Source organism: Cladosporium halotolerans, assembly GCF_011745625.1.
Source record: "Cladosporium halotolerans strain TM138-S3 chromosome Unknown Sca5, whole genome shotgun sequence".
NCBI lineage: Eukaryota > Fungi > Ascomycota > Dothideomycetes > Cladosporiales > Cladosporiaceae > Cladosporium > Cladosporium halotolerans.
Window position 1 is genome coordinate 302,035 of NW_027191456.1, and position 16,769 is coordinate 318,803.

The 16,769-nt window shown below is 52.9% G+C and overlaps 5 protein-coding genes across 5 annotated transcripts; 3 read left to right on the plus strand and 2 right to left on the minus strand.

Annotated features, from left to right (window-relative positions):
- Window positions 1-1,117: 1,117 nt before the first annotated feature.
- Window positions 1,118-4,066, plus strand: WHR41_02002 (uncharacterized protein; the record flags this gene model as incomplete). The annotated part of the gene is made up of 1 exon (XM_069370608.1): window positions 1,118-4,066. One exon carries the CDS (start codon window positions 1,118-1,120, stop codon window positions 4,064-4,066), a length of 2,949 nt encoding a protein of 982 aa, XP_069232352.1.
- A 556-nt stretch (window positions 4,067-4,622) lies between these two features.
- WHR41_02003 (uncharacterized protein) lies at window positions 4,623-6,492 on the minus strand (the record flags this gene model as incomplete). Its single annotated transcript, XM_069370609.1, has 4 exons — window positions 5,912-6,492; window positions 5,815-5,854; window positions 5,325-5,763; window positions 4,623-5,274 (listed from the first exon to the last, which is right to left on the minus strand). Exons 1-4 carry the CDS (start codon window positions 6,065-6,067, stop codon window positions 4,623-4,625), a joined length of 1,287 nt encoding a protein of 428 aa, XP_069232353.1. The 5' UTR covers window positions 6,068-6,492.
- A 2,754-nt stretch (window positions 6,493-9,246) lies between these two features.
- Window positions 9,247-10,927, plus strand: WHR41_02004 (uncharacterized protein). Its single transcript, XM_069370610.1, has 2 exons — window positions 9,247-9,569; window positions 9,634-10,927. The coding sequence occupies exons 1-2, from the start codon at window positions 9,338-9,340 to the stop codon at window positions 10,587-10,589; spliced, it is 1,188 nt and encodes a 395-aa protein (XP_069232346.1). The 5' UTR covers window positions 9,247-9,337; the 3' UTR covers window positions 10,590-10,927.
- Window positions 10,928-13,670: 2,743 nt separating this feature from the next.
- Window positions 13,671-15,626, minus strand: WHR41_02005 (uncharacterized protein; the record flags this gene model as incomplete). Its single annotated transcript, XM_069370611.1, has 1 exon — window positions 13,671-15,626. The coding sequence occupies one exon, from the start codon at window positions 15,624-15,626 to the stop codon at window positions 13,671-13,673; it is 1,956 nt and encodes a 651-aa protein (XP_069232347.1).
- A 346-nt stretch (window positions 15,627-15,972) lies between these two features.
- On the plus strand, window positions 15,973-16,745 carry WHR41_02006 (uncharacterized protein; the record flags this gene model as incomplete). The annotated part of the gene is made up of 2 exons (XM_069370612.1): window positions 15,973-16,389; window positions 16,452-16,745. Exons 1-2 carry the CDS (start codon window positions 16,240-16,242, stop codon window positions 16,743-16,745), a joined length of 444 nt encoding a protein of 147 aa, XP_069232348.1. The 5' UTR covers window positions 15,973-16,239.
- Between the last annotated feature and the right edge of the window lie 24 nt (window positions 16,746-16,769).

Genomic DNA, 16,769 nt, shown 5'->3' on the forward strand with positions numbered 1-16,769 from the left:
ACCGAAAAAAATTGCACTATTTGCTGATTTCTTGATATTACTTTGCTTGCGTTCTGCAAATCGCGATAGGCAAGGTTCTATCGTCCCCGATCTTCACTGCAAGAAAGGTGACGGCAGAGCTTGCTGTGTCACTCGCTTGACTTGTTGGTAGCTTCTATAGGGAGGTATCAGATTGCTATCTGTTGATATCTCAGACGGCCTCTACTTTGGGGACCGATATCTCGCCATTCGAGCCACGACGACGTTGCAGTATCCGAATGAATAGACGCTGGTCGTATATGGCTGCGCGTTTGATGTCAACTGAGGGTTTTGCTAACTGGCCATGATTGCTCTTGTCCGAACAAAGCTTACGCCCGCTGATAGATTGCTGCAGACTCCGTGACCGCCCGACAGTGTCACTGATCTTTCACGAGAGGCTGCATGAAGATATTGTTTGAAAGAAACGGCTCTGAAAGAAGCCTGGGACACCTCTGGAGCCTTGAGACACATTTCGTCAGAAGGTAGGTCTTTTCGAAGCGAGCCTGCAGCGCCCATGCATGCAGCGCGCGCGCAAACAATGTCTCACAGCCGTTTGCTCAGCAATTGAAGGCTCATACGGCGTGGAGCAATCGAGATTGTCGTCCTATAAAACGTCGTCGCGGAATGGAGAGCAGCTTTGCTTACAGACCTCTTCCGTCATCAACACACCATGTCAGGATACGGCTATGGATACCAAGGTGGTGGTGGTGGCGGCGGACAACAAGGCCGTCACCAGAGCGGTCGGAATCCCGCCAACCCGCCGCAATGTCACACCTGTTGGGGCTTTGGCCATGAACCAAGACATTGTCCAAATCATCAGATGTTCAACGGACCAGATCATCATACTCGGTGTTTTAATTGCGGCGGACAAGGCCACTCCGGACCAATCTGCATAGCTGCCGCCGGCCAACAACAACCATTTGTGCCGCCCGCCGTCCAAGGGTTTGCATACCAACAGCCCCTTCCAGCACCTCAGCAACCTTTTGCGCCATCTCAAGGATACTTGCCAGCATCCCAGCCTCCTTGGGCAGCAAGGACATTTCCAAGTACTGGTGCAAATGAGGGCGAACAACTCTCTCAAGGAGGCAACGGAGGCCACATGAGGGATTCAACGAGTTATCCATATCTATCGAACCCCCAGGGGTACGATCCTAACGCACCAATCTTCATTCCTGCAACAGGCACCGCCCCAAGTGCTAACAATCGCCCTTGGATCGTCTCCAGTTCCGTCTTGAACACCAGCCACACCTCCGAGCAACTCGTTGTTCAAACAGCAGTCAACAATCCATCTGAGAAATCGCAACTTGGCCTCTTGGAATCGCTCCAGAGCAATGGCTTCCGGACTGATGTCGCATCCACCGGTGCCAGAAGCACAGTTCTCACCAACTTCTTGAGTATCAAGCAGCGCCCGACCACCCTTTTTGTTTACACCATCGAATTCATCAAAGGGTTCGATGATCACGAAAAGCCCGTAAGCGTGAAGCACAAGTTCGATAGACAGGGACTGTTTGACTCAATGGTCAACGACACTGCATACGTGCAGCTCCAGCAAAATGCCCACAAATGGGTGACTGATTTCTACAACATCTGGTCTGCCGTTCCCTTGTTCCACGACATCGACTACACCAGGGTTCCCAACGCCATTCCCATCCAAGGTGCTCAGAATCCGAATTCTGGTAAGAGAATATCGAACGTGGAGGTTGCACAGATTATCTTCCATCGCACGATCGACCTGCAAAAGACCATCGGTCAACTGTACAGCAAAACAACCGGTGGCCTGAAAGGAAACACCGACGCGGCATTGCTTTCCCGCGGGCTAAATGCAATCATCACTCGCCATGCTACAAATACAGCACGGCAAGCTAACCCAACCCTGATCCAATCCGGCGCCTATAAGTTCTACCAGACTGCTCGCTCATTCGAACTCGTCACATTTCGCTCGAATATCGTCAAGGGTCTGCATGGGTTCTTTGTCTCGGTCCGACCTGGCTCACAGCAACTCCTTCTCAACGTCAACCTTCGCTGCTCCCCATTCTTGAAGGGAAAGATCAAGGCATGGGATGTCATCAATGCAGTCAACCGCGATTTCAGCCAAGCTTCTGCAATTCTCCGCGGTGTGAAAGTCAGCATACACGCGAGCCAACAACTAGAGTTCGTGACCAGTGTGGAGAATCGATTCAATGGCCGCAGCGTCAATGTTGGCAAAGACCCACGCAAGCACCCTGGGCGCGAACAATGGGAGTTCCCAGACAAGCTGCAGACCGCGGAGCTTTCCCCCTATCGGCAGCAATTGAACCCGGTGCAGACAAGCAAAATGATCAAAGAGGCTTTGAAGAGACCCAGCGAATACTGCGAGGATATCATGGGTAATGTGCTCGCAGAGTTGGGCCTCCAGCCTACCTCGACTTTCTCTTCTGATCTGGCGAGAGACTTCGGAATTGTTGTTGAAAGCAAGCTCTGCAGCGTTCCCTGTCGGTTCTTTTCTGCCCCCAAACTCCAGTATGAGAAGATCCTTGAGCCTCGTGATGGTAAAGGAGACTGGCAGTTGACATCTGAAAAGCTGTTCTCCCCATGTCACAAATTGCAGGTGACTGTGTTGGACTTAACAGGATTGGCGGCATACTGGCCCAGGGAATATGTGCAACCGGCTGAGGATTTTCCGGAGCGGTTCGAAAAAGTCTTCCGAAAAGCCATAGCTTCCTTGGGCATCACACTGAGTTCTTGGAGCTATCCGAATCATCACATCCAGCAAGATTCAACAGGAAAACTCTCCGAGGACTCCATCTATCAGGTGTTGCAGCGCCAGCAAAGCCTTACGAGCAGCGAAAAGGGTATAGTGGCATTCATTTTCTTGATACCTCAAAAGGATTATGATCTTTACGCCATGATCAAGCGCGTCGCAGATCTCCGCATGGGAAATAACACCACTTGCCTTGTTGGTAACTCAAACGTACTGAAATTTCACTCCAACACTTCACACAGTGTTCAACATTGCGCCAATGTTGGACTGAAGCTCAACCTCAAAGATGAAAGTGGTGTCAATCACTATATCGAACGAGCAAAGTTCATCGAGCTCTTCACGCCCTCAGATTACGCCTGCCAATCCGAATGCGACACTATCGTCATCGGCGCGGATGTCACTCATCCCGTTGGCCACTGTGCCCCTGGCTGTCCATCGATCGCCGCTGTGGTGGGAAGTGTCGATGACAACTTCGCGACATTTCCCGGGTCGATGCGCCTCCAGCGCGGGAGACAGGAAGTCATCGCGAACCTGGCTGACATGGTTAAGGAGCGTCTGATAGACTGGGCGGGCAAGCATGAGGGGCGGCTTCCCGGTATGATGCTTTTTTACCGCGACGGTGTTGGTGAAAACCAGTTCGAAACCGTCCGTGAGAAAGAAATTTCCCAGGTGCAGCAGGCTTATGACATGGCTTACAAATATCTCAACAAGGAGAGCTATGCTACTGGACCTGGGAAGAAGGAGAGCCTGTACCCATTCAAGGTGACTTTCATCATCGTCGGAAAACGGCACAACACTCGTTTCTTCCCTCAATCATTGAAGGACAGCATCCCCAATGGGAACGTGAAGCCTGGCTTGGTCGTCGACCAGGTCATTACGCATCCATACATCACCGACTTTTACCTAATGTCGCATGCAGCGATCCAGGGTACTGGCAAGCCAGCTCACTACTTCGTCCTCAAGAACGGCATGGCGCTCAGCTCTGACCGCCTTCAGGAAATCACTCACGCCTTCTGCTACAACTACGCCCGCGCTACCAGGAGTGTCTCGTACTGTGCCCCGGCATACTACGCTGACCGCCTCTGCGATCGTGGCAGAGCTTACATCCGTGACTGGCTTGTCGGCAGGGTCAATGCTCAGCCACACATGAAGCGCGACAACGAGTCATCAGAGGCGCACCGCGATCGTGTTGCATCTTTCCTCCAAGACAGTCCTTACTACAACCACCACACAGCTTTGCAGAAGTACGGCCAGCCGCGTAAGAACCCGTGGCACCCAGATCTTGACAACAAGATGTTCTACTTGTGAGGCACACGACTAGTCACTTCCTCGTCTCTTTTCGAGCTCACGCCACGGGCTTCACTTGGCCGACGTGATTTCTGTCTCTTTGCTTTTGCTTGGTGTCCCAGTTCGGCTGGCTGCCATTGTTTGTTGCGTTCGCGGAATCTTTGACAACGAGACGGCCTTGCTGTCGGAGAATAGATAGCCCGTAGATATCTGATACTTCCTCATTTTGTTGACCGAGTTTGGCCCTTCACTGCCTACAATGCTCTTCGTTGTCTGGAAAAATAGTTCAATTCATGAATTCGACTGACTTCATACAGGCTTCCATCATGTTCCTGATTGTCTTTGATCAAACTATTTGTGTACACATTTCATCGCGTCCCAAACCATCGTACAAACCCTGGCGAGAATTATCCGCGAGCGTCCTCCAGGACTCAGCTCAGCTCAGCCCTGCCTTTCTTAAGACACCGTAGACTATGTTACATCATAATACAAAAGCCTTGTAACACCTTCGCTAAAAAATCCATTCCCACCCTCGTAAAGCCGACAAAGGAGAAAAGTGCATGTCGTGATGCTGATGTCAATAGCCGTCTCTTGATCGTGACGGTTCCGGCATTGGAAGCGTCGTCTCGTTCTCTTCGCTCAATAAGTTCTTCATGCTGTCATTATTAGGATAAGGTTGCTGCGATGTTGTCACCAGTTTCTGGCCCTGGCTTTCCCGCCATCGAGCCACTCGCTCGGGCAGTGATGACTTACGCTCGGGCAGCGAAGCTTTGCGCGCGTGCACCTCGGTCAACGGTGTTGGAGGGTGCGAGGTCAATGCTGTGAGATGCATGGTCTCCGGGTTATCATGCTTTTTGTTTGCAAGGAAGCTGAATGGCCGTATGTGTTGGTCGTTTCCGTTGTGGTCGTTGCTGATACGCTGGTCTTCAAGGTCGTTGTAACTTTGAGGCAGGGCAATTTCTTGGATGGTCGCACGTTTGGAGTCGTAGCCCGAGGAGTCCGGCTTGGTCTCTGTCGGAACACCGTGATTCGAGGAGGGGGTGGCGGGAAAGAGTCTGGGAAAAAGCCTGGTCATGCAGCTGCGAAGTGTCGGCAGGCATGAGCACAAGATGCCCACATTGAGCTCGACATTGCTCCAAAGAGCAGAAAGAGGACTCTCGTAAGTCACATCGGTGGTGATAGAGATGGGATAAATCCAGACAAGACGTAAGACGGAGACAATGCAAGTGCTTTCAATTGTTAGCAAGGGTTGCCCGTGTACCATGCCAGGTCAACTCACCAGAAGCCAAAGCCAAAGACCACCATCAGCAGCATCTTTTGTTGTCTGGAGATAGGCAACGAGCTGACCAAGGGCAAAGGAAGGATAGCAGTGGCGAAATCAGTGGCAGCGTTGACTGCAGCAGCAGAATACCAGACACCCAATCTGTTCATGCATTTGCCTTCAATGGTTCGCTCCCAGAAGTGTCGAACAGGAATGCACATGAAGACTCCGCTGAGGATTGCCCAAAGGCTACATGCTGTCACCATGGCGATGAGGGTGTAACAGATGACCCGGAAATGCTTCTGGACGAAGACTCTGAGATATTGCAACAGGATCGAAATCTTGACGCAGAAAAGGCCAGCGTAGTATATCCAGATGGACACCCAGAACCAGAAGAATCCATTTGTCCTGGCTTGCTCAGTGAGGTCCCAGTAGTGCTGTCCCATTCCGTGCCTTACTGTGATGAAGTTAGCCATGAAATGCTAGAATTTGAGTAGGGTTGACTTACGCCTTTCGCACGTGGTGACCGTATGCACGATAGCAAAAATCTTCAGATGGTCAGCAAATGGCTCTCAGGAAGTTTCCGTAGTCGTCTCGGAACATACACAACCAGCACAAATGATGGCATCATCCCAACCCGCTTTCTTCACGATTACAATGCGTGTGAAAAGCCGCGCAGCAACGGCAAAGACGCCCAGCAAAGTTCCGACTGTCATGGTCGCAATGACCGCTTGATCGGTAGTGTGGCCGGAAATCGCCATGGTGCGCAGACGGGATGAGCGAGAGGCCCGCGAAAGTCACAAATGATCTCGATGAGAACGCAGAGGGACAGCAGAATTGGAGAGAGTTCAGATCATCGAGGGAGATATCCAGTCGATTGCGGTCGCACGCACAAGGTGCTCCTCGTGCCTTATAATGAGGAACTGGGGTTCTAGGTGCGGGTGCTGCCATGCCGTGTCTCTACTGTGTTTAGGTGCGCGTGTGGGCTTCGCCCCTCGCGGATGTGGAGGCGCTAAGCTGGAGCAGAGGTGCACCGTTGCGTGTTCCAACGGCCCGGGACACGGATAGGGATCAAACCCAGTTGGCGGGAGAGCAGTAGGCTCACCGAGCCGACGGTATATTACCTCAATGCCGACTGCTCCGGAAGACTTCTCTAGACTCCAATAGTGTGTCTGACACGTGAGAACAAGCCTCGTGTCCTAGGCGATTGCGCGTGTTGTCAACCACGATTGGCCTGAATCCCAGCACAGAACTTTCACGACGCAGATGGATTGGGCATTTTCTCAAGGCTGCAGGCGTTCCTGCATGCGGGACAAGGAGCAGGGGTAGGGCCAGCTGCAGTGAGCTGATGAACATGGATGCAGTCGAGCTCGCAAACAGTTAACTAGCTAGTGCTGCATCCTGGTCGCTGGGGACCGACCCGCCAGACTGGTAGCATGGCACCTGCAAAACGCGTCGAGCTCGAGGTCCTCTATGAGATCGGCTGGTAGTGCTACCATGTCGGGCGGAGTGGAGCAAAGATCAGATGTCTTAATGCTTCGCTAGCTATCACCCTTTGCGCGAACTTGAGTACTGTCTTAAACTTACCGCGACCTCGAAGAGATCTCGAGATCCGTACCTTGGAAGGTGGGTACATGCTGCATGCTGCGAGCTGGATGGGAGACAGCCACCGCATTAGCTTGAGGGAGCTGGGTATAAGGAGAATACGTGTCAGGCACATATAGATCTCCTGCATGCGCTCCGCCCGTCGCTCTCAGCTCCGGAAGCGTACGACAGTGCGATGTTGAGCAGACATGGTGAGGGTGGGATAGTAGTCCAGAACATACTAATGACGCGTGGTGCAATTCAATAGCCCTTCGTGTCTGCGACATTCTCATGGGCCTCGAACCAGCAGAGGAAAAGAGTTAGAGACAGGTTAGCCAACGCGATGTGATGAAGTCAGGCGTGCGGGCTCGACTGACCGGGGTTCGGGATGTGCGGGCCGCACAAATGGCGCCCGCGGAGTTTGAGCACTAGTCTTGTCTGGGCCTATAGCACCTGGTGTCATATGTTAGCAGCAGCAGCTACGAAGACTCCTGTCTAGATCTTGCGCAGTGCAATATACAGAAAGGCACTGGATCTACCAGGCTGCATGAGTCTCCTCGTTCCATGCAAGTATGACTGCCAACCTACAGTGTTCTGACGGACTCTGGTCGCATGCTCATCTTCAGCCCTGGCGCACGCAGACCAAGAAGCACTCAGCCTCGGCCTGTTATCACCTCAAGCTTCAATTATACCCCAACGCTCAGCCAATATACACCAGATCGAGCTCCTCACCAAGCCTCTCCCCCGGCTGCGCGGAGACGGACACGAACGCGGGCGGCGTGGCAACGCCCACGAGGCTTGCAGGCTTGCCATGACAATACGTTCTTTACCTTTCCGAGCACATGGTCCCTGCCTTAATACTCGTCACCATGGCCAGAAATAAGTGACACAGTGAAGTGATCTTGTGCTCGGTCGAGCCAGGAGCTCGTTCTGAAATGCTGTGGCGCGGAAAGGGTTGAGCCGACCGTTGCAGTCACGGACTCACGTCAACCACAGTCCGAAATCGCATGTGCTGATGTCTAGGTACGATGATGGGAAAGCAAGCGATTCGCATCATGCTTGGTCTAGGCCGCGATTCTGGAAGAGGAATACTGGGCGATCCTTGACTGCCCCTTCCATTGCATCGGAGAAGGGCCCGTCTAGCTGCATGCAAGTCCCCGGAGCGGGATACCGAAGGTCTGGATATGATATAGGCTGCCCTATTCCTCCTCAACCTTTTTTGATGCATCTCTTGCTGCAGGGGTTGGATCATGCGCGTTCGCAGCTATACCGAGCGTTCTCTCTCGAACCGAGGTCCCTTTCTCAACATGACCATGGCCCAACAAAAACTCAAGATGAATGATGATTCGCAGGCTCTACGGATAACGACAAATACTCATGAGGCATCAAGACAGCTAGGAGGCCTCATGGTAGTTTCTCCAGTCATGCGGCTTACTGTACCGATGCAGAATGCAGGTGGAGAGCCGGACCAGCACAGGAACAAAGGCCTGCACACAACAGACGAATAGACTGACTCGTGCTGTCAAATGACCGAGAAAGAGGTACGCCGTCTCGTCCTTTGTTCTCGAATGGCTGTTGCTGTGGTGTCCATTATGGTCAGACACCTCCCCTCTCCAGGCCATGAGAACCACCTTTCTTCGCTCTCGAAGCTAGCCCAGCCGTGAGAAGTTACCGGCTTGAGGATTCCCCCTGTGCATTCTCACATTTGAGCACATCCAGCATGTTCGATGTCATTCATGCCGATAGCTACCTCCAAGGGGCGACGACGGTCGGTACCAGCATTTCACAGAGGGGCGGGAACTGACAAGACCGATTCAGTGCTCCTTCTCCGGATACTCAGGTCATCAGGTATGTAATTGAGAATACACGGCGCACTGCTAAGGTGCTTCCTAGTCGTCAGATGAATTTCGACCGCGTCGCGATGTTCATCATCGCCATTCTTTTATGTCTTTGATGCTCACCTGACTGCTGGTCGAAGAGGTCGAACATTGCATTGCAGGGATGTTTTGGTGATCTTGACGTTTGTGAGGTGGTGTGAGGGAGTGCCGTCCTGCGTAGAGCGTTTGTGCCACCAGATATCACCACCAGATATCAGGTGACCAGAACAACCGAGGAACCCGCTCTTGTCGACGAGATTGCATGGCCATCAGATCGCAAGATTAACATTGGCCCTTTTCCGATGAGTACTTGGGCTGTTGAGATCACATACAAGTAAAGTTCCGTCAGATGTCAAATGCGCCCTACAACGTTCCTCTGACATGGACCCTTCCCAAAACGGAAGTTAAATCCTGGCCTCGGCATGAACCCCATGCAACTGTATCTAGTGAGTATCATCAGGCGTGACTCAGATTGGTTGTTCTACTTCCATCACTCTCTCGATCCCGAATCTCGTAGTGCGACCAAGGATTGGTCTGAGGGACAAAACATCAAGCGCATCCAATCCGACTATGGCCTATACCTATGCTATTGTGGCAATCGCCGCCCTCATCTGTGCCTTCATCATTCAGAAGTACACAAGGCAAAGCGACCCGGGACACGAAGGCACACGAGAGAAAGACATCGAACAAGACGATGCCCTCAAGGCGTATCAAGATATTGAGCCACTCACTGAGCTTGATTGGCAGTCAACTCCACCAATGAAGCTCCGGCCTTTCAAGCCGAAATACCATTTGACAATGGGTAAGTGAGAAAGAACATAATGATTTACTCAACTGACTCAGCACAACCATTGACAATCACAAAGGTCTCGAAAATGTTCCCCTCTCCGATCTTATTCAGATGGATAGCACCTACCTCGATCGTATCAAGCTCCGCCGTGAGATCATGAATACTCACACTGAGGCTACACTAGCCTGCAATGCTGTAGCCGAAGATGCTGCCATGGAGCTGTACACTTGGCTCGTAGAGGTCTACTTACCAAAACGGTTCCCGACCTGCTTCGCCGTCGTACCTTCAGCTGAGCAGTCATCCCATTCCGAAAAGCCGCAAACCCCGCATCGTCAACTGCTCAACAAGATCACCGGCGAAACAGTACCTTTGCAGCCTACAGATGGTCTTACTGGCCTACGTACACTCATCTCACACGTTGATACCGATTTTCTCATTCTCCTACCCAGACAGCCTTCCCCAGACAACAACGACAGCCAAGAGCCGCTTCAGCCAGTATACCACCTAGAAGCCTTCGCGACAACATTCCCTTCTGGTTTCAGCACCCGCAGTAAACTCTCCCTTCCTCTCGCAGCTATCCATGGCCCTGTCCCTCGATATGCCTCCAAGATCGGCAAGTCCATGGACCGCTTCTTCGCCCGCATGGAAACCGGCAAAATGGTCCGCCGCGCCAATTGGACCATCACCACGACTCCAGATCTCTTCACGCAGTCAGGAACCCACATGAGTGACCCGGACGCCACTCCCGAACAGCAAGCTGAAGCCATTGCTCAGCAGCAACAGGATCTAGACATTTCTTCCATGCGGTTGCGGACTGAGCTGCAGACGCTTCACCGATTGCCCGTCACAGGAGCCTTAGTGTTTGCGTTCAAAACGTATCAATACACACTGGAAGAGGTGAAGGCTGAAGGCAATGGAGAGGCGCTCGCGGAAGCGACAGAGGGCTTTCTCAAAGGCAGCGTGCCTGAGATGGAAGTTTACAAACGCGTTGCAGTGTGGGGAGGCAAAGTGAGGGAGTACTTGAGAAGCTGAAACGTCGGTATGTAACAGTGGGGGTGAGATCTCATTCAGATTGCGATCGCGGGTGTACAGAGTATGATCCTGTGGAAGCGTTCCGAGCGATGGCCCGCGTGGATAGTGAAGTCTGCGCAAGAGTTGCTTGGACTCTAGTCAAAATTCTGAACAAGTAGAGGGTACGATAACGGCGCATCTGCAGCTGCAATGAGGAAATTAGGATGCACGCCATTTACCTCCTTGCTTTCGGCTTTTGTCAGATCCTCAAAACTTTGTGAAGGCAACGGAAACCATCTAGTTCAAGTGGCCTTAACTGACTGGCCTCCGGCACACAAGAATGCAGAACGTCGCAACCAGTTCGTGCTCTGAAATTGTAGACTGTTCGACAACCCACACTTCATTGAACCTGACAAACTATACAATCGGCGGGGTCATTTATCGTTACTAGCACGAACATCAGAAATGATCGCGAGATGAATCTGGAATAGGACGAAGAATTGAACCAGGCGACACTTTGAATGCTTTAATCACATGAATATCAAATTTCCGCACCTGAACAAGCCGCAAAACAAAACTCACGACTCCAATGTTCGGGAAAAGGACTCGGAATCAAACTTGTTTCACGCTCTCAAGCCGCTTACTCTCCCGGCTTACCTGGAATAGTATCAAGTCCTTAGAAAGTCTCGAAGCTTATGGTGCAATCGATCCTGAACCTAATTTCGTCAACCGTACGCGATCTCAAGGCAAATCTCCTGAGTATTTGATGATTGGCCTGCTGCTCTGGGAAGGCGAGTATTGAGGTACGTTGCCAGCCTGCACAATCGTGATATGCACAGCGGTTGTTGAGCATTTCTTCCGGGACAAAAAAAAAACAAATTCGATGCAATATTCGTTAGAGCTATCTGCATTGGAACTTGACATGTTCGCACGCAGTTGGGATTCCGCTCTGTCTTCGGTGGCTTGACTAACCACAGTGTTTGATCAAGATCATGCTATGCGGCGTCGACTAAGACGAGGACGACGATGAGATTCATTGCAAACTCTGCAGCATACTGATTACGCCACTAAGAATTGGTATTGGAACGTCAGAAGCATGACAAGGAAAATTATTTCAGACAATGTCGGTGCTTTTGTTCTCCCAAAGAACCCGCGATGCAACCAAAGAACCCGCGATGCAAGCCGAATTCCCATTTTTCCAGACCTGAAAGCGAATGCTATTGCCATGTCCCACACTAGTTCCAAATATTCCAGCTGAATGGCGCCTAAGAGAAATCCTCCTCAACCTTCGCTGTAGCCTCTAGAGTGACTCTACACGCTGAAGCAAAGCAGTGGCTCACTTCACATGCATAGAAGCTTTGCTTCTTTGCATAGCCAGGTCTAATCAGTCAACGTGCAGAGCTAGATAACCTTTAGTCTGGTCGTTAGGTTAGATTGCCGCGGAACCTTTCAAACACGACTGGATGACCATTGTGTCTCCCTGTCTCGATCGTCTGCGACACGACGACGGCGTATATCACTGCAATTCTAAGTAGTCAATACAAGCAATGTTCAGCATCATGGCCGTTCAATGAATCCGACGACGTCGGTGTGGCTACACGTGTAAAACAACAAGCAAAAGATTGTTGCACGCGCTGAGTGACCTCCCCGATTGTAGTTGTGACGATGTAAATCTTCATGAAGCACACATTGCAATTCGTGGTATGTGTACAAAAACAATCATGTCATGTGAATGATCGTTTTGGGGACTAATTTCTGTGGCGGTCGAAAGCCGGGTAGCGCATCTCACAAAAATTGGCTTGCTCAAACGCCACACGAAGTGGAACGGCTGCTCCGGTAAGCTTGAGACCAAATTCTATCGAGCAAACCACACTGAGGATGCCGAACGCTTAGTCGCCAGCTGATCGCGATCAAAAGCTCGAGCACGCTGTTCCCGCCTGTATTGTGCTTGCTGTCAAACGACTGCATCAAATGACTGCATCGATATTCACTTAGCTGTACGAGCAAGTGAGAGGGGTTCCATGCCCCAGCTCATTGCCTCGCAACGCTAGTAGGGATGCAAGCTTCGACTGATGATATATTGATTGGACCTTGATCGCAAGAAGCCCAGAAAACTGCGATGAGCATCGATCGATGATCATGGGAAGATTTGTTGTTTGACTGGCAATGCTCAACAAACGTTGCTGCTTTTCTCATTCGGTTTGACAGTGCGGGGAGGCAAGATGTCTTTCCCCGTTGTCCGAAGTCTTGACTACATGCAACGCGAACGAACTCCCTTCCAATTTATTCCGATCGCGATGATCCAGCGATGAGGTCAAGCAAGCAGCTTGTACCCAGTAATTATTGCATGGACACGACGGCTAACGGTCTATGCCAGCAAGCACTCGATAACCTTGCTCGGAGTATGCGGCCCCGAAAACGTGCAGTCTACATGGGTCTCTTTACAATCCGGCTTGCACAACAAATACAGCGCAGATTTTACTCAAATCACATGAACATCCCATTAGGCTCAATGAGCAGGCAGCGAAGCGTTAGCACGGTATGGCCGCCGGATGCCTCCTCTAGACCAGACGCTAAACACGTACGCACTCGCTTGGGGTACAAATGATCGGGCCACCACCTCCACTCGACGGCAGCGTAATTAGGATTGCATGCCCGACGTTTCTCGGTCCCGGTCAATGTTAGATAGTCTCCCATTCAGTCAGATCATGGGTATTGAAGACTGTTCACAGCCGGCCGTCGACGAAGATTTGAGCAAATTCATTCAAGCACGTACAATTGAGACAGGTAACGCTCTATGTTCGTTGAATCGTTGTTGTCCCTCGCTCCTGACGCTGCAGAAGTAGAAAACACTATGATTCCTTGCTGCAGTGTTGAGCAATTCGAGGTGTGCAGGGGAGTTTGGTAACTGTGACCTCTTGGTCATCGCTTCCCGTAGCATTCTCCGATTACCTAGATGTACACCTTGATCGAACGCGAAAGTACAAAGCGCCTGTAACACCATCGCTCAAGCCCGCGCCCGCCCATTGCCGGTCTTCTGAATAATAACATGTGAAATCCACCTCGAGCCTCCCATAACAAGCAAACAGCAAAACCAATCATCTATATAACCTTATCAACCCACCTCCCAATCACGCCTTTCCCCAAAAACTCCTCCTCATCCTCCTCCCACTTCGCCCTCTCCATCGCCTTCCTCGCCCCGTAAGCCCGCACGAACTTCCACGTCTCCGTATCAGCCAGATTCCACGCCTCGACGCCCGCAGTGACGGCTTTCACGTCCGGGCCCTCCGGCGCCTTGCCCCAGCTCCTGCCCTTGCCGTCCGGCGACTTGCCCTGCAGCGCAAAGCGAGAGGCCGTGAGGATCGCCTGCTCCTGCTCGAGCTCCTTCTCCGACGGCTCGGGGCCTTCAAAATCCTGCTTCGGGGGCGGCGGGCGGCGCTCGGGGCCGGGCACGGGAGTCTCGGAGCGGCCGTTGGGGGTCGGCGTGCGAGGGATCGTGAAGCCGAGGTTCCAGTCGAGCTCCTGGACTTGCTCTTCGGAAAGGGTTGGCTGGGCGATTTCTTCGGCGGTGAGCCAGAGGGTGCGCGGGGCGGAGAAGTCGGAGGCGACGACGTCTTTGAGGGAGACGAGGCGGGAGAAAGACGAGAGGCCGGTGCCGAGGAGCTCTTTTGTTGCGGCGAGGATCCAGGTGTCGCGGTCGGTTTTGCGGCGGACAAAGCGGAGGTCTAGTGTTGGGGTGGAGTGGGTGAGAGCCAGGACGGTGTAGGGGTGGGGTACGGTGGCGATGGTGAAGACGGAGCTGGTGTTCCTGAAGATTGGTGGGGTTGAGATACGCATGTCCGAGGAAGCCACGCATGGAGTGCAGCTGTAGAGGTTGGGCGGGCATGAAGACGGCTCTGGAGAGAGGGAGCATTGAGTAAGGTTGCGGGCCAGGTCGATAGCGGGTGCGATCAGTGTGGAGGTATGCTGAGGGAGAGGCTTGAGGACAGCAATGCCTGAAGAGAACGTATTCTGCCAGGTCGTGTGGAGGTGGCTGTTGATCAGACGAGCGAGGTCGACGAGGCCTTCAACGCGCGTGTCGTCGGTTTCAAGCTTCTTCTGGACCTTGCTGTACTTGCTTTTGATGTTCGATGCGCTGTAAAAGGCGATGCCATCATGGTTCTTATCCGTAGTGAAAGACTTCGAAGGAACAGCGTCAAAGATTGACTTCTTCTTCTGAATGTCGGGATTTGAGAGCGCCGCCTTGACGACACCGTCAATCGCATCCTTGCCCCCGACGAAAAGACCATTGTCCAGGCCGCCGTAGCGCATCAGATTGGGATACTCTCCCCTGCGCAAGAAAGATAAGAGAGGGTCGTCGTAGGCTTCCATGGGCACCGCGAGCCAGTTACAGAGAATGCCAGTCCCCATACTCTGCCACGCTAACCACCTCTGCAGCTCAAACTCCATCTCTTTCTCCAGCTCCATTCCCATAAGTGTCCGGTACTGTGGGTTGTTGTTCGCCTCTGGTTGCCCCAGGACGACGGGCTTGAATCCCTTCGCCCACCATGCTCTTCGCCAAATCTCCAGCAGCTCTTTCTCGGCCGCTTGTCGCTTGTCATCTTTCTTGTGATCCGAGATGTCGAAATACGTGTAGATCGGCGGCCTATTCTTCTCCGGTGGCAGCACACTACGCTCCTCGTCAAGAGTGACAGAGCTGCTGAAAGGACTCAGCCATTTCCAGTCACTGTACCAGCTCGCCTCGCCGTTCGTGCTGTTCGCCTGCTCAGGAGGCGGGCTATGCGCGGGCGCCTTGAAGGGGTTCAACCAGCCAGGCGCCGCCGGCACGTTCTTCGGCAGACTGGGGATGTGTTCGACCGCTTGGTGTGCGGCATCTATGGCCTGATGCGCGCCAGACTGGATCTTGGGGCCATAAGGCACGTCTTTCAGGTAGGGGTCGTACTGGTCGCTACTCGAGGTTCCGAGGAAGATGATACAGAAGAGGACGAAGCCCGTGAGCGATGCGACGATCTGCAGCCTTCGGGGAAGGAATGTGCACGGGTTCCAGTATTTGGGCATCCTGAGGAGGATATGGCTCGCCAGCCAGCTATGTCGTCGCGGAACTCATACAAATCAACGTAGGTAGATCCCTCATGCGCGTCTCGCAGACGCTCGAATGTCGCTCCGTTCCAAGCTCAGGAAGCCGCCGGTGTTGCCAGTATGCCAGGGCGCAAGCAATTTTGTCGCCAGGTACGTCGAACAGGATCACGGTGGGCAAATTCGCAAAAAGGCAGAGTCGATCGTTTAGTCTGGACACTCAGTCTGGCAACGTGGACGCGCAATGGCTATACAACTCCTGATCTTGGCACTCCCGAGGTCATCTCCTCCACGTGGAAGCTGCATTGAAAGGGTCTAAGGCACTAGGTATGGCGAACAGTCGACAGACATCGTCCGAACCGACTTGAGACGCGCCGTGCATCTTCCAAACATGTGATCCCTTATCTCAAGTGACTCGCGGTAGGTGCTTACCTTACGACTCTGCTTGCCCTCTATCTTTCCCCTCCGCCAGGCGTCGTCATACCCAAACAGCCGGGCAATCACATGCGAATGCCCGCACCTCGAGCACCACGACGACCGTGTACTCGCACACCCTCCGCACCACCACCACTCCACACCGCAAAACGAGCAAAAGATGTACTCCGCCGCCTCCGCGAAATTAACCACAGCAACGACCCGCCCGCGCTCGCCCGAAACCTTCGACTCCTTCAGCGAGCGCAACGCCGCGGCCGCAGCCCTGCAGTCCTACGAGGAGCTGTCCTGGCACGCGCTGCAGCGGAACGAGGTTCGTCTGGACAAAATGCAATACCAACAAAAAGTTCCACCGACTCTGACTCCCCTCCCCAGTCCCTAGCGCAAACGCGCCTGCACTTCCGCTCCGTGCTGGCGGGCTTCTCGGCCGAGGACGAAGCGGCGCTGGTCGACTGGAAAGAGGACACGACGCCGATCGCGCACGCGCAGAGCGAGAGGCGGAAAGGCAGTTCGGCTGGGACGGGCAAGGAGAAAGAGAGGAGCAGTTTGGGCGGGGGAGTGACGCCGGGTGGGAAGGGGAAGGAGAGGGAGAGGAGTAGTTTGGGCGGGGCCAGTCCGGCGAGCGGGAGTGGGAGGAAGAAGAGGCGGAGTGCTGGGGTTGGGAGCTGAGATGATTTGGTCGGATGGTTGGAT

What these genes read in the sequence shown, in the direction of transcription:
- WHR41_02004 (XM_069370610.1), top strand. Translation starts at nt 9,338, where the DNA reads ATGGCCTATACCTATGCTATTGTGGCAATCGCCGCCCTCATCTGTGCC. An exon ending in GAAATACCATTTGACAATGG is followed by an intron (nt 9,570 to 9,633) that starts GTAAGTGAGAAA and finishes ACAATCACAAAG; the next exon opens with GTCTCGAAAATGTTCCCCTC.